The 23,925-nt window shown below is 51.4% G+C and overlaps 1 protein-coding gene across 1 annotated transcript; it reads left to right on the top strand.

Moving 5' to 3' along the window:
- Aldh2 (aldehyde dehydrogenase 2 family member) lies at positions 1 to 23,421 on the top strand. The gene is made up of 13 exons (XM_076922716.1): positions 1 to 313; positions 11,754 to 11,858; positions 13,526 to 13,666; positions 15,041 to 15,120; positions 16,767 to 16,878; positions 17,294 to 17,422; positions 18,074 to 18,187; positions 19,026 to 19,128; positions 19,504 to 19,688; positions 20,176 to 20,340; positions 21,541 to 21,698; positions 22,116 to 22,230; positions 23,112 to 23,421. Exons 1-13 carry the CDS (start codon positions 194 to 196, stop codon positions 23,142 to 23,144), a joined length of 1,560 nt encoding a protein of 519 aa, XP_076778831.1. The 5' UTR covers positions 1 to 193; the 3' UTR covers positions 23,145 to 23,421.
- Positions 23,422 to 23,925: the final 504 nt, after the last annotated feature.

The following is a 23,925-nucleotide window of genomic DNA, read 5'->3' as shown; positions in this document are numbered from 1 at the left end:
GTTGGGGGCTGGGGCTCCCCGGCCACGCCCCCGGGTCTCCGCCTCCCATTGGCGGCCGCAGGGGGCGGAGGTGAGGACTCGTTCTACTACGCTGCAGTCGCCCCCGGCTCAGCTAAGCACCTCTCGGCTCCGCTCGGCTCGGATCGGTTAAGCTCCGCTTAGCTCGGATCAGTTAAGCTCCGCTCAGTTCAGCATGCTGCGCGCCGCGCTCGCCACCGCCCGCCGTGGGCCGCGCCTGAGCCGCCTGCTGTCCGCCGCCGCCACCAGTGCGGTGCCAGCCCCCAACCATCAGCCCGAGGTCTTCTGCAACCAGGTGAGACTCGCGGCCGCCTCCTCAGGCCCTAGGACAGGACGGAGCGGGCGACGCGGCCTCAGTTTCCCTTCCCGGCCCTGCGATCTTTGCACGCGTCTTCCCCTGCTCATGTGGCCGCAATGTGTCGTCTCCCGGCCCGGGACACTCCTGGGGCCTCTTTATTCCGCATGGATGCAGGCTCTTGCCCCTCGCCGTCCCGGGTTCACCTAGAAGGCCCGGCCGTCCCAGCTCCTGTCTGCGAGCCCTCCCATACATCCCTACCCGACTCACGCAGACCTGAGCCAGAGTTCAGAAACAAAGGCTGGGTCAGGACCCCTCTGTGGCTGCTCTTACCCAACCGGGACTTTGGAATGTTGTCCTAGCGTTCTGAGTTTTGGTAAAGTCTGGACTCACATGAAAAGAAAGTGGTTGTGAAGTATTCCTTCTGTTTGTGCAACAAGTGGGACTTGGCTGCCGTCTTCTGTAAAATGGGAAAGCAGTCAGGGCTGGTATCTTGATGTGTTATTTTGAAAGAGGATCTCATTTTGTAGCCAAGGCTGGCCTGGAATTCTCTGTCTTCTTCTTTCTTCAGCCACTCCCACCCCACTTTGGACTTGCACAAGCCAGACCCGCAGCTACCATGTACCTAGCCCTTCAACTTTCTTTCTTTCTTTTTTTTTTTTTGAAACAGGATCTCACTAAGTTGCCCAAGCTAGTCTTGAGCTCTTAGTTCTCCTGCTCCAGGCTTCCTAGTGCTGGGACACAGTGATCCCATGTCTCTTCATACTACTGGGCCTCGTGTACTTGACACTTGGTGTGAGCAGCAATCCGGGTTCCCCCAAAGTCCCCTCCCCCAACCTTTGTGCAGGGCAGCATCCTAAACAATCCAGTCTTTAAGCCTTAAGCCTTAGAACTGAGAGTTGGATGCTATAACCATCCCCACTACACAGCTCAAAAGACTGAGGTCTGGTCAGGGTCTCAGGGAGCCAAGTTAAGGTGAAGTCTGGCTTCTCTTCTTAGATTCCAAGCCCTTAGCCGAAACATTCAGTGGTATATTGCAACTCTGGGTAGGAACAGTGGTCCGAACTCATGTCGAACATGGACATCCTCCAGATGGGCTGCTGACCACCCATGGTCTAGCCTTGGCCTCTGGCTTTCTGCAGTGTGTACTTCCAGGACCTGGCTGCCATTTACACCCGTAAATGCAGGACCTGATTAAATGTCCATGTGACTTCTGAGGAGTGCTACAGAGAGTCAATCCAAGGGGGGGGGGTGGAATTTATCTTTTGCATAATACAAGCTATACATGCAATAGCTGCTGGTTTTTGGCTGGCCGCTGATCTGAGGCAACCAGTTGGGAAGGAGTCAGAACGACCGACCACAAGAGGAAGCACTGGATCAATAGCTTCCTTCCTCTTGTTCACCTGGAGGCAGGGCACAAAAGTATCAGTTCCTCACATGTGCACAGGCTGGCTTCAGTTTGCAGTGTTTGTTGTGGGGAGGGGGCCAGGGCGGGGGAGGATGGTTGGAGTGAATCCCCTCCCCAATGGCTGCCTTTATCCGTATCACAGTTTTTGACATCACACAGTACATGTTCATTACAGAAACTCGTGGCACTGACCCTATCGCACACCTCACAGGAGTGCTGTTCCTGCAAGTGGCCTTGCTCACCGAGTTCTTTTTTGATGATTTGTGTGGGATTCGCGTGCTGGCTACCTGCCACTCGGGTCCCTAGATACCTTGTCTCCTGAACACTTTATCTTTCTCAGCTAGTACACTCAGTTGCTTTTAAGTTGGGTTTTGGTTTTTTTTTTTTTTTTTCCACAAGCTCCCTACCCTAAGCCTGGCAGTTCGTGGAGGGAACGCTAGAAACTTCCGGGCGTTATCTGTGGCATCACTGCTGCCAGGGACACCCGGACTTGGAAGCCGTGGCTCTGGGTTCTGTCTGTTCCTGTATATCTATCTCTATGACTGTTACTAGGGCCGTTTCCCCGGAGGAGCTGCCAGTATGGCCTTAAGGTTGCTTTCACAGACTCTGGGCTTGCTTCCAAGGACACCTGCAGGGCCGGAGCATCCCTGGGGGGAGGCTGGGAGGGGGATGTTTCTCTCCAAGCTTCTCCGGTCCCATTTGAATGTCCTCACCTTCTTGCCTAACCAAAGCTGGTCGAGCGAAGTTTAGCCCCTCTTTCTAGAGCTCTCTTGCCTTTTGTCCTGAGAGGGACCACAGGGTAGGTAAACTTCTTGGGTGGGTGATAAATACTTTAGGTGTCATCTGCTTCCTCAGAATGGATTCCCTGAGTGTGGCTTCGGAAAGAAGCACCTTTTACCCCTGTGTTAATTTCAGATTTCAGGGCCTGAGAATCGACCCAATGTCAATGAATCTAGTTTTTACATTTAAGTAATTTGTCACTGTCTTGGAGAACAGTCAAAGTGTATAAAGATACCTCCGGCACCACAGGTGTGTGTATGGCTTCCTGCCTCTATCTGGGCCCCCACATCAAGCTCAACATCACCAGGTCTGTGTGCCAGTGTCTGCAATGAATGTGAAAATGTGGGTGTCATCTGTAGCGGGTAGTTTTACGTTCTACCCACCTTTACCTCCGGGAAATGGACCACGATACCAGCCCCCACCCAGCTTCCCGTGAATCCTCAGACAAAAGACACACACATACAATTTGTTCCTTTTCAACTTGCCTTAGGACACAATTGCTGGGCACTACTATCTCCCCCCGGAAAATCGTGTCTTTTTCCAATTTCTTAGCTCTGCCTCTCCATCTGCCCTCAACTTCAGTTGCCAAACTTCCCTGACCTGTAAGAGCGGCCAGGTCTCACATCGGTACCTGGCTTCTAAGCTCTCCAAAGCATGGCGAACTTCTCCTCCTCCCTGGAGTCTCCCTTTAATCCCAACACCTGGGAAGCAGAGGCAGGAGGATAAGGAGTTCAACTCAGTGTCAGCTACATCCTGAGCTCCAAGCCAGTCTGAACAACACTTCAAAAACAGGAACTAACAAGAGGGTGAGACTGGTGGGGATGGAGGGGGTGGGGGCAGGCTTAGTCAGTAGAGAGAGCTGACCATGCTTGAAGCCCTTAGTCTGATTCCCAGCAGTGCATAAAGCAGGTGTGGTGGTGTGAGCTCTTGCAATCCCAGCATTCAGGAGGCACAGGAAGGCCAGAAAGATTAACTGGCTACATAGTGAGTTGGAAGTCAGCCTGGGTTATAGGAGAACCTGTCTCAAAAGAAAAAAAAAAAAAAAAGAACTGATAAAAAAAAGTATACAGTCCCACCTCAGATTTAACTGTTTGCCACACCCCCTGTTGATGGGTCTCAGGAGGCTTCCTGAGAGGCCAAGCCCAGTTAACCACACCCTAGATCTCCTGCTCATGGGATGTCAGGAATTGGAAGATGGAGACTAAGTCCAAAGTAAAAAGCCCATCATGGCACCAGACAATCGGCACAGTGGCGAGAAACACACCCAGGAGGGATGTGCAATGGTCGAGTCTGGACCTTAATTGGCCACATCTGTAAAATGGGTTAATAATCCCACCCTTGTTGTGGGGTGCTTGTGAGAACACAATGGGGTGCTCCTCAGACCTCAGCAGGGCCTGCTTGTGGTTACCACGGCCTCACATGTCACAGCTGTGTAAGGGCATTGTTGCTTAGCTTACAGGGCAATGCCAACATTAGCAATGCCAACATTAGCCTTTTGTTGTGTGAGTGCTGGTGAACTTGGATTTGTCTTTAAGAGTGAGTGGGACTGAGTGGGAGCTTTGCGGTCATTAAACTGTGGTCCTTATTTTTACCCTCTTAACCTGACACCCAGAAATCGAGGAGAAGCGACTGGCAGAAAAGGAACCAGAGACGGTCTCCCTACAAGAATTTTTCTTTAGACTTATTCTTACTTTTACATGTATGAGTGTGTTTGCCTACATGTATGTCTGTGTGCATGTGCATTCCTGGTGCCTGAGGGAAGAGGGCATCAGATCCTCTGGAGAACTGGAGTTACGGACAGCTGTGAGCTGCCATTTGGGTGCTGGGAATCGAACCCAGATCCTCTGCAAGAGCAGTCAGTGCTCTTAACCGCTGAGCCATCTCTCTGGCACCCAGGATTTTGCTCGATTGCTATATTATTACACCCTCAGTATAGAAAGTGTAGCTAGGTGGGAATTCACTGGAAACACTCATGGGCCCTTGATCGAACTTGCAAGAGTTCGGGTAGGCACCAGGTGAAGGTGGATGTCTCTGCATGGCTGCCAGAGTCAGCTGGGTCTGAACAGTGAACCTCAGACTGTGCTGCAAGGAGGAAATCAATCGGCCTTCGTTCTTTGTAATACAAAGTACATTAAATCAATTAAAGCTCATTAGATAATACCTGCCTCTGAACACCTCATGGACAGTGTGGACCAGCAGACTGGAGGGAATTGTCTAGGGCAGTGGTTCTCAACTTGTGGCTTGAGACCCCTTTGGCAAAACTTCTGTCTCCAAAAACATTTACATTACAATTCACAACAGTAGCAGACAGCTAGGAAGTAGCAACGGAAATTTCTGGTTGGGGGTCAGCACGACATGGAGGACTGTATTAACGCCGCATCGGGAAGGTTAAGAACTGCTGCTCTAGGGTGGGGTGAGCCTGGCGTGGTCCTGAGTGGTCCAGGAAGGGCCGGGAACGTCTGTGGGTAGAGGTGACTTTGCCTGTATTTTATTTGCGTCAAGTGCATTTGCTGTAATCAAATAGTAAAAGAAAAAAGACGTGGCGGTGGAGGGGCAGGCGCGCCTGTAATCTCAGCACTGGGCGGGGGAGGGGGGGTCGGTGGGGGGTGCGATGCAGAATCAGGAGGCTCAAGGCTGAGACCAGCCTAGGCTACTGGATTTGAGGGGGCGGGGCTGAAGAGATGATGACGGAAGGGGCCGAGCTGGAGAGATGCTGCTGACAAAGATGATGGGCCCTGATAGATATCCTGCCCGCAAAGATCAGCAATGTCAACAGAGTGCTGGGCTAACCTGGGATACAGAGTGTGATTATAGACTATATGAACTGACCACACACACACTGGTTTACTGGTTAGAAAGCTAGTAGTAACCCGCAGAGCCTGGAGATGTCTTTTTTGCCACCAGTGGTTTTAAAACCAGAGACCTCCGATAGTGTTCCATGCCACCTTGGGTGACCCACCATGAGTGGGTCAGTGAATATGCTTGAGCTACTAAGTGGTTGGCAGTTCTATCTCACCATGACCTCTGGCCCTGGCCCATTCCACACCACCTTCCCACCTGTTCCAGATTCTGCTCATGTCAACTCCCAGAGACATTACATTAGATCCCTAGGGTTGTGACCCTGTCTCTGGCTCCCTCGGCGCAAAGCCACGGCCATTTCCATAAACAGCAAGCCTTTGTAAATTCAATATTTGCTCAAAGGCAGTGGCTGCAATCCTGTCTGTGGGGTCTAGGTGAGTCTAGCCCGTGTTCGGGCAGGTACCCATAGTGCGTGGTCTGATAGCCCCAGTTGCCGACCCCTTACTCCCATCTGGCCCTGGACTGGGGGCTATTTCCTGAACCTCCCCTTCATCCATCAGCTGGTCTTTAAGTCAGTGACTTACTGTTGCTAACCCCTGGGACAAAGGGTTTCAGGGAGACCTTAGACCATAGCTTTGAAACTCAGCTCTGCATAGCTTGAGCACAGATATGCTTCCTCGGGATTAAACCCCTCTGGGTCAGAATACAAAGTGAATATTTAAAGGAGACATTCGATCAAACTTTTGAGATCAGCTGGGAGGAGCCGCTTCTGTGGTCCAATTTGCATTCCCAGTCCTGGCACCGTGCACTTGGCCAGGAACTGCCTTTGAGCAAATATTGAATTTACAAAGGCTTGCTGTTTATGGAAATGGCCGTGGCTTTGTGCCGAGGGAGCCAGAGACAGGGTCACACCCTAGGGACCTAATGTAACGTATCTGGGAGTTGACATGAGCAGAATCTGGGAACCGGTGGGAAGGTGGTATGGAATGGGCCAGGGCCAGGGGTCAATGGTGAGATAGAATTGTCAGCCGTTAAACACAAGGACAAATTAAGACCTCACTATCCTGGCAAAAGTTCCAAAATAGAGCTAAGCCCCGCCCCCTTCCTGGGAGTGGTGACAATACATCTGCTGGTGCAAAAGGCACTGGCTTTTGGGGGGTTGGGGTGCAAAAGAGGAAAGGGATGGGGTCCAGCACCAGAACATCTCAGGAGCTCCCCCTTTGGCTGCAAGCTGACCTTAGCAGCCTCTGGATGTTAAAGAGGCATTCTGTGTTTATCTGGAACTTGACCCCCTTGGGATCTTGTAATGCAAAAGCTAGCATGTGTCGTTCACTGGATGGTTACATAACTGCCATTTAAGAAGCAGATGAGTGCTTGCTCGGAGCTGCAGGCCTGGGGTTTGATTATAGCTAAGAGGAAGGGCAGAGGAAGGAACTGTGGGGGAGATTGGCCATGGCTGGTATGTGCTGTGTGGCATGGTGACACTCAAGAGGCTGAAGCAAGGGGATTATGGATTTCGGGCCAGCCTAGGCTACCATATTGAAGATATAAAAAAAATAAAAGTAGAAAAAGGAAGAAATAAAAAAAAGCGAGAAATCCAGAAGAATTCCCTCAAGCAAACATTTTTTTGGAATCATCCTTATGGGAGATGAAGTACTCGAGAATCATGGGAGACTGCCATGCATCAGGATCCAAAAGGGATTCCCAGGATGACGCTTTAATGAACCGAGCAGCCATCCACCTGCAGAACTGTGTGCCCAAGTTTCCTTGGGGCTGCTCACCGGAGTCAGTGCTGTGGTAGGAAGAGGATTGGAAGAGCCGGCCAGAGCCGGACTCACAAAACAATGGGTGTATCAGATCCAGAAAGACACCTGCAGCTCCTCTTCCCAGGAGGGATCCAAGGTCCATCTCTCTCAATCTCCTGGGTCCTCCCTGCTGGGATGATAGTACCTCCCTTGGGAAGCCAGTGATGGGCCCTCCCCCTCACAGCGCGGTGCCTGCTCCCAGACAGGACCACCCGAAAGAAAACACAAGCCAATGAGTCCTCCTGCTAGCCCTCTGACTGTGTTTTCCACAGCTAAGGGCTTGGGGGCTCTTTATTAGCACTGGAGACCACGCTGAGGAAGAAGGTTCGCTCCCTTTCCTGTTAAAGACAGTTCCAGAAGGGGGTGGGACCAGAAAGTGCGAGTCTCACTTACATTGTGGAATGTGAAAATGAAATTGTTTGGCTCGTTTAGTTTAAGAGCAAAACAAACTTGATGCCTCCCACCTCCCCCGGGTGGCTCAGCAGTAAGGATGCTTGCCATCTGGCCTGAGTTCTATTTGTAGAAGGAGGTCCATGGTGGAAGGAGAGAACCAAATTCCAAAATGTGACCTCTGACTGACTAACACACACACACACACACACACATATCAAACAACCAACTTGGAATTCTTTATAGAAAATTCTCAACTTCCGCAGGCCACAGGTTCTGGCAGTTTAAATAGGAATGCCCCCCCCCCCCCAACCCCTCTGTGTGTGTGTGTGTGTGTGTGTGTGTGTGTGTGGTGTGTTTGAATGCTTGGCCCGTAGAGTGCTGAGATTAAATAAGATCTAACACATCGCCGGGCGGTGGTGGCGCACGCCTTTAATCCCAGCACTTGGGAAGCAGAGGCAGGCGGGTTTTTGAGTTCGAGGCCAGCCTGGTCTACAAAGTGAGTTCCAGGACAGCCACGACTACACAGAGAAACCCTGACTCGAAAAACAAAACAAAACAAAAAAAGATCTAGCCGGGCTGTGGTGGCGCACACCTTTAATCCCAGCACCTGGGAGGCAGAGGCAGGCGGATTTCTGAGTTCGAGGCCAGCCTGGTCTACCAAGTGAGTTCCAGGACAGCCAAGGCTGTACAGAGAAACCCTGTCTCGAAAAACCAAAAAAAAAAAAAAAAAAGAAAAGAAAAGAAAAAAAGAAAAAAAAAAGATCTAACACATCTAGCTGAATTTTCTTTAAGGTTTACTCTTTATGTTTGTACTGGGATTAAAGGTGTTTACTTCCACAAAACTCTTAGGGTCCCCGTTTCTTTGAGTCCTCTTTAATGGCTCCCTCTGAGCCCCTCCATTTTCTCCACAGCCTGTGCGCGGTTACTGGGCCCCCTCCTCCTCAGGACTTAAGCTCCAGGGAGCCAAGGCTTTGCTGTTTGGCCCTGTGTCTGTCATAGTGGCGGCTCTGGCTTGCTGTTAGAGCTTACAGGACGCCTGGAGTCTGGGGAACCAGCCCTCTTGACATGAGTAGACAGTTTTGATTTGACTTTAGATTCAGAGCGTCACCTCCTGACCGGTGTGTTCTAGAAACGGAAGAAGAAGTGGATCCAGCACCTTATGTAAGGCAGGCCTTGGTTGGGGGCCAGGAGGGTTAGAAGCGAGTAGGGTTTTGGCTTGGACTCTGCCCTTTTGTGGTCTGAAGGCTCTCTGCCGGGCTGTGTGGGAGCACCCTGCCCTCCTGGCTCCCCACCAGCGATTGGCTGGGAGTGGAGGGGGCGTGGCCGGGAGGAACCGGGGACCCTGAGCTCAGCAATCTCTTATTTCACCAGCCAAGAAGGAAGGACAGGCTGTTGACCAGTCACTGCCACAGACTGGAAGAATGACACAGCATATTTCAGACTTGCCTCTCAGCACAGGGACAGGGCAGGGTGGGGCAGTGCTGGGTGTCCACCAAGTCTGATCAGGCCACTTCTCTCTGCCTGACTTCCTGATGTTTGCAAACTGACCTGAGAACTTCTTCAGGTTAAACTCACGAAGTCTGTCGTGAGGGGACAGCCAGGAAGCTGAGTCACTCTCAAGCTGAGATTTTCAGTTGCCCCTTCTAGGACTGTGTTAAAAAACAGCTTGTGGCGGGGTTCTGGCCAGGGACTGCTCACCTCTTGTCACCGCAAATCCTCCTACAGTCATCTGAGACTCAGTTTCCCAGTGGGGAGGGCTGGACTCTAGTCCATGCCTGCTTCACCTTGAAGTTTGCTCTTTCCAACATTTAAAATAAAGTGTAGTGGGGTGGGGTGGGTAGGGGGTGGGGGGTAGGGAAGTGAGTAAGACAAAAAGATGGTGACTGTATTTTTGTTGATTGTTGATGATGACTTTGTGAGACTGGGTTTTGCCCTGTGCTAAATGCTGGCCTCAAGGCAATCCTCCTGCCTCAGCCCTCTAAGTGCTAGGGTTATACACACGCACTTCCATGTTTAGCTTCAAGGAGATACTTTGGGGACGAGTGGTCTAACGTCGAAGGTAGACCCGGGCTCTGGCTGGAGGCTATAGTTGGAAATAGGAAAGTAACAGGGCCTTGTTGTCCAAAAGCTTGGCTTCCCTCCTGGCCCTCGTCTCTGCTGTGGATGTGAACCCATAGCCAAGTTTCCCCCTGCCCCTGTCCCCTCCTGTGCAGTGTGAACTGGATAGGATGAAGACTGGTGCACACAGCGCCTGCCAATGCAGCTCGTGGAGTGTAGGCAGATGAGGCGACGTTTTCCTGCCCTCTAGCCTGGCCCTCCAGTACCCTCCTAACTTCTGTCTGTACCACCTTGCCATGGTGGGACCCGTGAGCCTGGGCACTCCACATCTGTCCCCAAGTCCTCTCCACAGCACCTCAGATCCCTCCTCCCCTTTGCTTCACATGAAACCTCGGCTGCAGCACAGGTGGCCTGGAACCCAGCCCAGAGGTGTTAAGGTTTCAGGTCTGAGCATGGCACCCAAGTCCCTCACTGGGAACTACACAGGCTTAGGATTAAAATGACAAATTAATTAAAGATGAATATCCGTGGATATAGTCTGATGGTCTCATTCACTTTGCACGTATCTTGCCAGATTGGGGCAGTGAGCAGCCGTACAGTGAGGGCCACATGGGATTGGTGCAGAAAATTCAGCTTCCCGGTACTCCCAGTACCCACTGCAGTCAACATGGACACCTGCTCATGCCAGGGCAAGCCTGGGCATGCCACCTTAGAAGGGGAATTGCGGGTTTCACTCTGGAGATAAAGAAGGCTGGACTGCTTTCAGGGACAGAAGTCCCTGATCCTGGAACCAAAATGTCCAAGTCTTTGGTCCAAATTCTGCCTCCAGCCTATGTCCTCGATCACTGAACTGGGCCACCATCCCCACCCTGGGACAGAACCTGAGCTGGAAGTTACTCACAGCATGTGCTGCAGAGATGAATGGATATGCTGAGGATTGTCTGTCCTAGAATAAAGATGGCTAGCTGGATATGGTGGTGCATGCCTTTAATTCCAGCACTCAGAAGGCAGAGGCAGGTGGGTCTTTATAAATTATAAATTTGAGGCTAGCCTGGTCTACGTAGTGAATTCCAGGACAGCCAGAGCCACACAGAGAGACCCTGTCTCAAACCACCACCACCACCACTAACAATAATAATAAAGAAGATGGCTGTGTTTTCTTGTTCCTCCAAGAGAAAGGAGATGCTCCTGACCTGCCCCTCCCTGCCTCTGTGAGTCTGGACTGGGTCTGTGACACATTCTTGTTGAAGTTAGACTCTGGTTCTTTCTCCCAGCCCCATGCTCCTAGAAATAAGACTCAGACTCTAAACGTATTTACAAATACCTTGGCCATATAGCTAGGCTCTTTTCTGACTAGATATAAGTAGAAGTATCCCGTTTATTCTAGCCTACATCCTGCCATGTGGCTGGTTACCTGGGCTCAGGTACCATGTGTCCGTCTCTTCACATCTTCTAAAGTCGATCTCAGGTGCCTGGCTCTATCCCAGAATCCTTCTCTTCTAGAATGTCCCACCTCTATTTCCTGCCTAAGCCACAGGCCATAGGCTTTTTAATTGACAGGTGGTGCATCCACACAATACACAAGATATTCTGTCTATACATTCTGACCTATAGACTTCAGCAACAGAGATGGCAGCTTCTGAAGCTTGGCCAGGAGAAACCTTTCAGCTTCCTTCTGGGACTCCCTGGAGAGGCCAGCTGCTCCCAGACATCTGGCTAATTCGGGTCCGCCATGCTGTCCAGAAGCCAAGTAGCTGTGTGGTGCTGGATTAATGAGGGAAGAGACGCCTTCCTCATCCTGCCCCGGTGACTCCTGGACTGTAGTCACATGAGGAGCCCAGCACATAGACACCGCTCTTAGGAAATGGTCTCAAGCCATTGTGTTTGTGTGTGTGTGTGTGTGGGGGGGGTGTTTGTTACACAGCGGTGGATGACTAATAACACTAGGAATATTCTCATTATTCCGCAAAGAACCCAACACGCTGAGAGGTCGGGCGGTTACTCAGGTCCTGTGGTCAGTGGGTGTTCTCGCTTGGATGTTTCAGGACTTCTGCTTCTCACCTGGAATCCGCAGCTCTCTGGCGCTGGTCTACATCTCCGTGTCTTTTCTGTTTTCTTTTTTTCTTCTTGCTTACCGTACGGATCCTCAGTAGAGTTGGAAACGGGACCTGAGAACGTTTCTCCACTCTCTTTGCAGATCTTCATTAACAATGAGTGGCATGATGCCGTCAGCAAGAAGACATTCCCCACCGTCAACCCTTCCACGGGGGAGGTCATCTGCCAGGTAGCCGAAGGCAACAAGGTAAGACCTGGTGACTTACATCCGTTGTAGATTGGCCTTTGTTTGTTTCTGGGGTGGGGGTGGGGGGTCTCATCTGTAGCCCAGGCTGGCCTGGAACTTACTATGTAGCCCAGGCTGGCCTGGAACTTGCGTCAGTCCTCTCAGCTGTGCCCCGAGTGCATGGGTTGCAGGTATCGTTACCACACAGTGCACAGTTGTTGCTTTATGGTTTTGTATGACTGATATATGACCACTTCACGCGTTTCCCTTTCCTAACATAAAACCACTGATGAAACACTTGAGATATGAGTCCACAGCAGTCTCCGTTCACGGGCATGGAAGAACGAAGCTGCGCTTCCTTCCCCACATGTGGACTAGGAGGCGGATCTGGGGACACTGAACCACCCTCTCCTGTTTAGACCTGAGACAGGAGGATCCGAGAGAGAGGTGGATGGGATAGCGTAAAATTTGGGTCTGCTGGGATAAATAGTGATTCTTGTTATTGTTGTTGTTGGATTATGTATAGTGGAAGAAACTAGAATCTATAATGGAACTTTAAAAATTAGTCTCCGCCGGGTGGTGGTGGCGCACGCCTTTAATCCCAGCACTTGGGAGGCAGAGGCAGGCGGATTTCTGAGTTCGAGGCCAGCCTGGTCTACAGAGTGAGTTCCAGGACAGCCAGAGCTACACAGAGAAACCCTGTCTCGAAAAATAAATAAATAAATAAATAAATAAATAAATAAATAAATAAAATTAGTCTCTATGGGCTGGAGAGATGGCTCAGCGTTAAGAGCACTGCTCTTCCAGAGGTCCTGAGTTCAATTCTCAGCAAACACATGGTGGCTCACAACCATCTGTAATGGGATCCAATGCCCTCTTCTGGTGTGTCTGAAGACAGCTACACTGTTCTCATAAAAATAAATAAATCTTTTTTTTAAAAAAAAGATAAAAATTAATAAAAAAATTAGTCTCTAAGCTAGGCACAGTGGTACATGCCTCTAATCTCAGCATTAGGGGTGTGAAGCAGAAAGATCATCCTTGGCTACATAGCAAGTTGTAGGCGAGCCTGGGCTACATGAGACCCCCCCTCATGAACAACAACAACAACAACAAAAAAAAAATCAGACAAAACAAAAAAATTTGAGTTATTTTGTAATAAATTCAACATTGAAACTGGGTCGCATCTGCTCCTAACCTCTCTTTTAAGATGGTCCTTTCCTTCATACCTCCTGTGTAAAGGACCTTCTGTGTTTTTCTGGCTTATGGGGTATCTTGATGGTAGATGTATTTATTCTACATGAAAGCCCCGTGCCCCACTCCCAGCTCCTAGCCTCCCTGTGTGCGATGTGCTAGGCTACCCGGCTTCCAACTGTTGGGTAACCCCATCATCTTGCAAGGGATGGTTCCTTTGACTTGACTCGCTTCCTCTGAAACTCGGAAATAGGGTCCCTTCCTAAAGATTGAGTCGTGAGAGCCTCTCCCTCCTAATGGCCAGAGGTCACCTTCCCATCACACCCCCTGGTGAGATGTATCGTTGGCAGCTTAGGTTTGTGCCCCTGGAGGACTGTTTTGGGGGGTTTCCTGCACTGCCCATACTGACTGGCCCATGGAATGTTTGGCAGTGGAGTGTACAGTGCTGGCAGGCATTTACTGCTGAGGTCTGAGTTCCCAGGGTGACTGTTTTACAGGAGGACGTGGACAAGGCAGTGAAGGCCGCTCGGGCAGCCTTCCAGCTGGGCTCACCCTGGCGCCGGATGGATGCATCTGACCGCGGCCGGCTGTTGTACAGACTGGCGGATCTCATCGAACGGGACCGGACCTACCTGGCGGTGAGTCCTCAGCCCTCTTGTCCTCATGTCCTACAGCTGAAGGGAGCTATAGTGAAGCTCATAATATCATCCCCTGGACACCCAGAGGCCTTGCTGCTCATAGATCATAGTGGTGTCTGATGGAAAGATACTTTTGGGGTCTACCTGTCACTAACCAGTTGAGCCTCCACGGCTGTCCTGATGCCGTGGGTGTGGCCAAGATGGAAGATTTCCAGAAGAGAACAGTGTTTCTCTTACACGGGCCTTTGTAGCTGGTCACCTCCCTTAGACCCCTCTGCATGGTGGGCCAGGCCCTTACCTGGTTACCCTGATGGGAGGATTCAAAGGGAGCCCCATTCTCTACGGTGGTCACCAGAGTGAACTGTACAGGTGCACCATGGCATTCAATTTGTAAAGCTTTGGGACTAAGTCCTTGACCTAGCAGGCTCCACTGCTTGACTCAGGGTGAGCTGTGCTCCTCTCTGGCTCAGACACGCCTGCTCCCCCCTTGGTTTATTTTTGTTATTGTTGTTTTTTAGTTTTATTTTTTTTGTTTTTTTGTTTTTTTTGTTTTTTTTTTGCGATTTATTATCTTATGTATGTGAGTGCACTGTCACTATCTTCAGACATACAGATGGTTGTGAGCCACCATGTGGTTGCTGGGAATTGAACTCAGGACCTCTGGAAGAGCAGGCAGTGCTCTTAACTGCTGAGCCATTTCTCTGGCCCTGTTTTTTGGTTTTGTTTTGTTTTCAAGACAGGGTTTCTCTGTGTAGCCCTGGCTGTCCTGGAACTCACTCTGTAGACCAGGCTGGCCTCGAACTCAGAGATCTGCCTGCCTCTGCCTCCCAAGTGCTGGGATTAAAGGCGTGTGCCACCACGGCCTGGCTCCCCTTCAGTTTTTGACAGCCAAGCTTCTTGGAGCCCTGGGGCCTTTGCACACACTGTTCCCTCCTGCTGGCCTTCTGACTTCATCTCCCCGTGTCTAGCCTGCTCCTTTCTCATCCATCACGGTTGGTCCTCATTAGAGTTTCCGAGGTAGAGCTGGGGAGACTCATTTTTTTCCTAGCATGTTTAATATGTGTGACGGACGATCTGCGTCACCATGGCTTCCATTCATTTCCATATTTCCAGCAGTTGGATCTGGCTGAGGACCAAACTTTAAAGTCTGTGAAGTGGGTGAAGCCGGCTCCTCATGCCTTCCTCTCCTCCCTTTCCTGTTGGGAGAAGCTGGGGCAGTGATCCAAAAATACCCGTGACACTCAGTAGTCCGAAAGAGACTCACCCTGAGCCTCCACCATCCCTGTCAAGTCAGCCCCCAGAGTCACTGGTCATCGGTTTGCGTCCCTTCCTTCCTGCACCAACATGTCTCTGCCAACCTTGGTCTCTCCTCAGGCTTTGGAGACCCTGGACAACGGCAAGCCTTATGTCATCTCCTACCTGGTAGATTTGGACATGGTCCTGAAATGTCTCCGGTATGGGCTTCGTTCTGGCCATCATGTAGAGGGAGGGAGAGATGTCGGGGAAGCAGAAACAGTTAAAAGGATTCAGATGCTCACAGGGCCTGGAGCCTCCACTCAAGCTCCTTCTCCTGAGAAAATCCCTTGGTGTCAACCAGCCTGCTGAGTTAGCCCTCTGGGGTTCTCCGCTGTCTTGGGCTGTGTTCAGTAATTTTGCTGGTCCTTGGAACTGGCCCGGTCACTAAGGGATCTGATGTGTTGGTCTTCAGATGTTCGTGGTTTCCAGCAGTCTGGTCTTTTCTGTCCTCCACTTTGGTTTCTGTCTTTAGGCTAAAGGTCTCGCCAGTTGTTCTGACCATTCTATTTTTCTCCTTCTGCTCTTTGAGTTCAGTTCAATCATCAACATCTTTTTCTTTTAAAATAACATCTTTTTTTTTTTTTTTTTAAGAGGGCATCAGATCCCATTACAAATGGTTGTGAGCCACCATGTGGTTGCTGGGAATTGAACTCAGGACCTCTGGAAGAGCAGTCAGTGCTCTTAACCACTGAGCCATCTCTCCAGTCCTAGAAGCCAGTTTTGATGCTGACATCCCTTAGACCAAATGCCAACCTCCTGGGAAGAGTTTGCAACCTGCTTGCTTTGAGTCTGATCAGCCAGGGGCAGTGTGGACAGACTGGTATGACAGTGGCTGGCACAGGACAGCAGTGCCCAAATCCTAGGAATTGTCTTCTGTGGCATGGGGGCTCACCCAAGGTCATCATGTCCCCAGGGGCAGTGAGCACTTCCAGAGGCTTGCTCTGAAGGAGACCCGAGGAAAGCCTTGGACTCCTGAGATTCTGGTTTTGGAAGTCTGTCCTCAGTACCCTACCAGAGGGGAAGTTGGTTCTTAGTACCTTACCCAGAGTTAAACTCAGTCCTCAGTACCTTAACCAGAGAATTCTGTTCTTAGTACCTTAACCAGAGGCAATGCAGTCTTTAGTACTTTAACCAGAGGGGAACTTGGTCCCTCAGGGACACTGCTAAATGTCCTGAGACCCACAGAATGAGTCCCTGCAACAAAGAATTTTCCAACTCAAAATGTCAGCCATGCTAAATCTAAGAAACTTGAAACCATGCTAAACCTGGTCAGCTTGGGCAGACCTTATTCACTTCAGGAATCTTTCTTCTACAACCCCCATGCCTCATCCTGAATCTTTCCTGTCCCTTCCTTTCCCAAAGGCGTAACCATACATGCCATGACAACACACTGGCTGTCCCCTGGTCATTATGCTTTTCTGTCATCTGTGCTCCCTGATTGGGATAATGAGTTTCATGGGTCGAGGCTAGTCCAGAATGTGGTAGCCTTTGATGTGTCCTCCACTGAGTCATACCCATGATCCTCCAGTGCTGGGCTGGCACTGCACACGTGCTATAAACTCAGGCACTTAGTGAAAAGACTGAGTCCCCAGCACGTGTGCTGAATAGGGGGGAAGCAGCCCCAGCTGTGGATCTCATATTGGTCTGAGGCTCTAAAGTTTATTAGAGTGGGTCCCTGTGTCCTGGTGGTCATCTGTTTCCTTCTGGGGATAAGCCAAATGCCAGGGCAGTTATCACTGCAATCTAGGGCATCTCTCTGTCATGTGGTGCAGGCTAGACACGATTGGATTTTTTCTTCTTTTAGCTATTATGCTGGCTGGGCTGACAAGTACCATGGGAAGACCATTCCTATCGATGGCGACTTCTTCAGCTACACCCGCCACGAGCCTGTGGGCGTGTGTGGGCAGATCATTCCGGTGTGTACCAGCCCCTCTGGAAGTCATGGTGTTAAGGGGGTGAAACTTGGGGTCAGCTATGCTCATCGCAAAGTGGGAAATTCTCCTGGAGGTGTCACCAGAAGGTGACTGGGTAATGACTGGAACGTGGGCTTTGGTGAGTCTAGTGGGGTGGGTTTAAGTCATTCATCCTCTGTAAAGCCTCAGTCTTCATCTGAGTAGTGGCAGTCAATTGATCACAGGGAATCAGGGACTCACATGGTACCTAGTACCCGAGGTACTAATCAGTGTGAGTCACTGTCACACTTATTAGGACACTGCCTCAACCAGTGTCCATACCCATGGCTAAGTCATAGGGCCCCTCCGGAGTGGTCCTTCCTGCCACCTGCTGTGTCTCTCAGAGGAAGCCTGTGATTGGGTGACTTGTTTTATACAGTGGAACTTCCCTCTCCTGATGCAAGCCTGGAAACTGGGCCCAGCCTTGGCAACTGGGAACGTGGTGGTGATGAAGGTGGCTGAGCAGACGCCGCTCACCGCGCTCTATGTGGCCAACTTGATCAAGGAGGTGGGTGGCTTGCTTCTGCTGAGACCTCCAAATGTCCTAGCATGGCTTGCTGTGAAGGAGACCTGAGGGAAGAAAGCCTTGGACTCCTGAGACTCTGGTTGTGGAAGTCTGTCCTCAGTACTTTACCAGAGGGGAACTTGGTCCTTAGTACCTTACCCAGAGTTGAACTCAGTCCTCAGTACCTTAACCAGAGAATTCTGTTCTTAGTACCTTGACAAGAGGCAACTCAGTCTTTAGTACTTTAACCAGAGGGGAACTTGGTCCTTAGTACCTTAGCCAGAGGGGAACTTAGTTCTCAGTACCTTAGCCAGAGAGGAACCCAGTCCTCGGTACCTTATCCATAGGAGGACTCTGTCCTCAGTACCTTAAGCAGAGGGGTCCCTATTACTGTCTCCCACACTGGGGCCTGTGGCACGAGACTCCCTGAAGGATGAAAGCCACTGTTCCAGAACTGTCAGCTCCACAGGAAACCCTATAGCCAGGCTTCTTGTCCCAGCCACTTTTAGAGGTCCCTACAGGGTGGCTCATGCACTATGGAGTGGCTTTTGTTTGCGTGTATCCCCAGATCATTATTGGGGACAATGGGGTGTTTTCTTCGTCAAGGCCCTGGGAACAAGAGGCTGACATCCAGTCTCCTGGCTTCCCCTACAGGCAGGCTTCCCCCCTGGCGTGGTCAATATCGTTCCTGGATTTGGCCCTACCGCCGGGGCTGCCATCGCATCCCATGAGGATGTGGACAAAGTGGCGTTCACAGGCTCCACTGAGGTAAGGTGTCTCAGGCCCAGTGGCTGTTCCCTTCAGAGGAACCAGCTTCTGTCCCAGAACATGCCTCGCAGTCACCCAAATGACCGCCCGAATAAGTGTGCCAGAGGGCGGGTCAGGACTATGCTCTGTGGTCTGCTAGCCTTGCTGTGGAGGTGGGGTATGCGGGGGGGGGGGGGGTGTCAGCACTTACCCCAGGGGGCTGGGCCTCACTGGCTTCAGAAAGCCTAGGTGAAGTCCAGGCCATGTTACTGTGTGCCTGGGGAACCCACTGGATGCCCAGAGGCTCTGTTTATTCCCTCTGAGACCTGGATGGTGCCTCCTCAGCACTAGGGAGGGAGAGGTAGGAGCATCGGGAGCAGGAAAGTGAGTTACCTCTCGGCCCTTCCACACCCAGCCTGCCTTCACTAGGAGGCTTTGAGTCTCACAGAGATGCGTGTGGGGTCAGCTCTGTGCCAGGCTCTGGGTGTTTGGGAGAGAGAAGTGCCCTGTGCTTGCCCTCACAGAGGGGACAGCACTGAGCCAGGAAAGAGGCCACATACTAGTTTGACTGGGTCCTGCCTCCTCACTGGCCATCTGGATAACTGGCCATGTGACTTGGCCTCTCCTAACCTCAGCGCCTTTGTCACTAGGCCATACTAGGCATTAGGAGGGCTGACTCCAAATCCTAGCACCTGGCACAGACCTGTGTGTGAGCCACACAAAGGGTTCTTGTCATGATGTGTAGATCTCAGTGGTGGCAATGGGAGGTGAACTCTTGGGTCTCTTGACTCTGTATGTGGAGAAGCATTTAGCTTCCTTCCCCCTGTTGACAGCAGACCATGTGTCTGTGTCTCCACAGGTTGGTCACCTAATCCAGGTTGCCGCCGGGAGCAGCAACCTCAAGAGAGTAACCCTGGAACTGGGGGGAAAGAGCCCCAACATCATCATGTCGGACGCTGACAGTAAGTTCTGGGAGCTGCAGGGAGGCCTCGGCTCCAGTGTGATTGATTTGGGGCCCATGTGGTCTGGTGTTGACCTCTCTCCACCTTAGCTACCCATTCTGTCATTAGGGCCAGCCTGAGTCCTGTACTGCCCACTCACAGGCCACTGGGCCACCGTACCTCAGCACAGCCTCTCTTGCCATCTCTGTGTGACACTTTTCTCTGTCTCTTTCATAGTTGTCAGTCTTCACAAAGGGAAGGAGATTCCATTTTCATTCTGGCCAGGCCCTGGCCCCCAGGAGGCACTACCTCCCCCGCCCCCATGTTGAGAAGGGGGTGTGTGGGTGAGCATTGCTGGAGGTTAATGGCCTCTCTCTCGCTCTCCCCTCCCCACAGTGGACTGGGCTGTGGAGCAGGCCCACTTTGCCCTGTTCTTCAACCAGGGCCAGTGCTGTTGCGCAGGCTCCCGGACCTTTGTGCATGAGGATGTGTATGATGAATTCGTGGAACGCAGTGTGACCCGGGCCAAGTCTCGGGTGGTGGGGAACCCCTTCGACAGCCGGACGGAGCAGGGGCCGCAGGTAAGCCGGGCAGCTGCAGCTCCGCCTGGAGTCTAAAGCCAGCGTGATGAAGCAGAAAGGATAGGATGGCTCAGACTCGGAAGGGCTGGTTTCAAATGTCTCCTCTGCTGGGTACCGCCTGTGTGTCCTGTTGGAGTAATCGGGAGACCCCAGCCCCTGTCTTGAGTCTTAGATTTCAGATTCTTCATAGACCTTGGCAGGACAATGGCCACCACACCTGCTAAGGAGCCACTCTCTAAGCGTCTATGTATTTTTGTGTTTTCATTTTGCTAATCTCGGAATTTAAAGAGAGAAGCACCGGGTATGACGCGCCTTGCCCTGGTGCTAAAGGATATGGCGTCTCTCTCTGGCATTATGCTTCTGACCCTGGCATTTTCTCATTGGCCCTTGCTCTTTAAGGAACCAAGTCTTCTTCCCAGCCACCTCTGGCTCTAGGTTCTCGGAGGCCCTGACCTAGCTTCTCAGTCCCTCTGGGCTTCTCCCGTAGGTGGATGAGACTCAGTTTAAGAAGATCCTCGGCTATATCAAATCGGGACAACAAGAGGGCGCGAAGCTGCTGTGTGGTGGGGGCGCCGCCGCGGACCGTGGCTACTTCATCCAGCCCACCGTGTTCGGAGACGTAAAAGACAGCATGACCATTGCCAAGGAAGAGGTGAGCCCCTGGGCTGGGCTGCTCTTAGCAGGAAGGAGAAGTGGGTGATTTGATCCAGTGTCTTAATGGTGCCTCAGACTCTGGTTTTGAGCCATCTCCATGCCTTGAGCAAGTTATTTACACCCTGATGCTGATATGTCACTCTCCCCTTAAGGTTTCTGGGTCTTCCCACCAATGGGAGAGAGAACATTAAATCCTGTAGCCCAGCCCTCAGGGCTTTATATTCTTTGCCCTGGGACTCAGGAATCTAGGAATGGGTTCATCTGGCCCTTTGCATAGTTTTGTCTCAAGTAAGACATTGGATGAGACCTGTGTTTGACTTCTTACCCAACACGATAGCTCCTGCTTCCTCTCCACTTGCACTAGCTGGGTTCAGTCATGAAATTGCATGCAGGACAGCTTAGTGTCACCCTTTCATATGCTAGTGAGAATATTCTGGGGCGGGGGAGGGGGGTGCAGCAGTGATTGTCTGTGTTTGTTGTGCATCAGCCTGTGGTACCTTGACTTAGTTCCTGTCCCAACTCTGAGGTCCCTGGGACATCCTCTCCTCCCCTCATCCGCTGTCACTGCAGACTACCACTTCCCAGTGTCTTCCTCCCTGGCTCCTACTTAGTCTCCTCTGTCCCAGCTCGCTGAACGCGCTGGTCACATGCTAGGAGCTCATACGATGGCCCATGCTCAGTGGGCTTCTGGGCAGGTCTGAAGTTACAGCACCGGCCGATGAGGCACGTCTCGCAGTGTAGGTCTCGATTTGAATTTCATTCTCCATCCAAGGAACAGGAGCTACGTGAAGAAGTGGCCTGTTCTGGAAACTGCTGGGAAAAGCAAGAGAAACCAGAGGCCATTTCACGGCTCAGCAGCCAGCCTGGGCCTTGTCCTTGGGTTAAATTTGATGGGAGCCAGTCTTAAATTCTCTATGCCAAGTTCACATACTAATAGAGTTCATTCGTTGTGGGCCTGCTTAGAGATAAGATAATTGTACAGAAAGCACAGACCACCCAGGAGGCGGCCAGCATGGCCAGTCGTTGTCTGCTCCCCCCCTTCTATATTCTATAATCTGGGAGATCGCTGTAGTCCTGGACTGGCTAGGTCAGGTCTCAGGATAAAGAGTGTCTGCTCTTCTCTGACGCCTTTCAGTCCTGAAGGTGCAGAGCAGGCACCTCACGCCTTCCAGCCTTCCTTCTCTGCCTCTCCCTCCAGATCTTCGGACCAGTGATGCAGATCCTCAAATTCAAGACCATAGAGGAGGTTGTGGGGCGAGCCAACAATTCTAAGTACGGGCTGGCAGCAGCTGTCTTCACGAAGGACCTGGATAAGGCCAATTACCTGTCCCAGGCTCTCCAGGCTGGCACTGTGTGGTAAGAGCCTCCAAGTAAAATAGCCCCAAAATATCTTCCAGCTTGGATTATATAGCATGTTCCAGGATAGCCAGGTCTACATATACCAAGGAAGAAAGAAAGAAAGAAAGAAAGAAAGAAAGAAAGAAAGAAAGAAAGAAAGAAAGAAAGAAAGAGGGAAAGCCAGGCCCTGTTAGCCAGGATGCCTCAGGTTGGAAGCTGGTTCATGGTGTGCTGTCACCACCTGTCTGTGACCACATCTGCGCAGACAAGGATGACAGCAGAGTGTCTCACATAACCTGCCCTACCCCCTCCACGGCTATTAGTTAACCTGCCCCACGCCTCCATTTTCTGTATAAGATGGTGATGGTGCAGTCACCCATGGCCTGTAGTGGCATGCAGCCCCTCACATGGCCTGTGCATTCTCTCTGATGACAGGATCAACTGCTACGATGTGTTTGGGGCCCAGTCCCCATTTGGTGGCTATAAGATGTCGGGGAGCGGCAGGGAGCTGGGCGAGTACGGCCTGCAGGCCTACACGGAAGTGAAGACGGTATGTGGGTACAGTGTCCTGGCCTCTCCTGAACTGGGGGCCCTAGTATTTGTGATTAGTTTGTAATTTAAGCCAGAGAAGCCACAGAGGGGGTCAGATACAGTCTGTAGGGTCTTACCCTCAACAGACCCACAGAGTTAGTCAGTCTGAGAGAAGGCAGGACCCCAGTGGGTAGAGACAGTGAGGTGCTTCTGGTAAGAAGTATGAGCAGGCGTAGCTGCCAAGGCACCCTGGTCAAGTTGTGCTCACAGGAACATAGCCCAGACCTTATCGGAAGCACAGAGAGGGGGACAGTGCCGTGGACACAGGTCATCCAAAAAGAAAAGTCAGGTGTGACCTATATTTCCAGTATGTTAGCATCTGTCTAACCATGGAATACAGATCCCTTTAAAAATGGCTTGTCGCACATTTGATGTGGGAAATGCTTGTCTTTTGACGTAAAGAATGCAAAATAAAGTAAATGCAGGAAGAGGATTTTAGAACACTTTATGATGCCTCAAATTGAGGTGCAGCCATGGGCCACGAAGGCCTTTCTTTGATGAGATGCCTGTGGGTGTAGCCTCTTCCTCAGAGTTACCCTGGGGGACCCTTGTTGGGGGTTATACAGTGCTGGATATTGCAGCTTCCTGACCCCAACTCACCAGATGCTACTAAACTATGATGCTTCCCAATCCCCCAAGAAGGGCGGGCCTCCTGACATTGGCGGATGTCCCCTAAGGCCTTGGGTGAGAATCTAGGAAGGAGATAGCATATGGTCTCCCTCAGAGGTCAGGCTGCTGCCAAGGAGATGTGAGAAGGAGGAGAGGGCCTCTTGTCCCCAAGGGGGACCTCGTGGCACTTGCCAAGTATGAAGAATAACTGCTTCTTCAAACCCTTCACAGGTCACGGTCAAAGTGCCACAGAAGAACTCGTAAAGTGACATGGCGGCTTCCTCAGCCAGCACCCGAAAACCCAACAAGATACCGAGAAAACCCACCACGCACACTGTGCCTCCAAAGAGAAACCCCTTCACCAAAGTGTCTTGGGCCAAGAAAGTCAGAATTTGTTAAACGGGGTGGGGCTGGTGGGCAGTGCGTGGGGAAAGCTCCCAAAAAACTGGGTAGGGGATGGAGGTCATGCATCCAGATGTGCAGGGTGCTGGGTTCTACCCTCGGGGCTTCAGCAAGTGAACAATAAAAATCAGCAGGTGAAGGCTTGGGGTCAGTTCTCTAAGACATAAATTCTGAGTCTTATCTCTGCCGCATTCCCTAACTCCCTGCCTTGGGAGGAGACAAGGCCATTGTTAGAACTGAGTTAGCTCTGTGGAACAAGAGCGCCTTGGTGTTTACTGGTCAAAGGTCACTAAAGGCAGGGCCCTTCTCCATTCCTGGACATTCGAGACGCCAGGCCAGAGTGTCCCCACTATGTGCTGGTATCACAAAGTACCTCATTACTCTCCTGCCCCCCTTGGTACCTGTGACCTCGGCTCACACAAGTGATTCTGGGCGGATGGGGTGCAGGGGGTGTAAGCTAAAGAGAGAGGGTTATCTGTGGCTGTGGCTACATTTGGAATTTCTGTCATGGGCCAGAGGAGGTAGTGACACCAGTTTGATCCTTTCCAGGGTGAGCCAGGTCAGGTTTCCACCAAGGACCTCATGGCTCAGCATCAGACCTGGAGTAGATTCAGCAAAGAGATGGTTTCCAGAAGTGGCTCTG

Source organism: Arvicanthis niloticus, chromosome 24 (genome assembly GCF_011762505.2).
Source record: "Arvicanthis niloticus isolate mArvNil1 chromosome 24, mArvNil1.pat.X, whole genome shotgun sequence".
Classification (NCBI taxonomy): Eukaryota; Metazoa; Chordata; class Mammalia; order Rodentia; family Muridae; genus Arvicanthis; species Arvicanthis niloticus.
Note: the sequence above shows the minus strand (reverse complement) of the source record. Positions and strands in the feature narration are given on the sequence as shown.

Bases quoted from the DNA above. Each gene is read 5' to 3' on its own strand.
- Aldh2 (XM_076922716.1), top strand. From the start codon at position 194: ATGCTGCGCGCCGCGCTCGCCACCGCCCGCCGTGGGCCGCGCCTGAGC. The intron at 18,188-19,025 runs GTAAGGTGTCTC...GTGTCTCCACAG, and splicing joins CGTTCACAGGCTCCACTGAG to GTTGGTCACCTAATCCAGGT. The intron at 19,689-20,175 runs GTAAGCCGGGCA...CTTCTCCCGTAG, and splicing joins GGACGGAGCAGGGGCCGCAG to GTGGATGAGACTCAGTTTAA.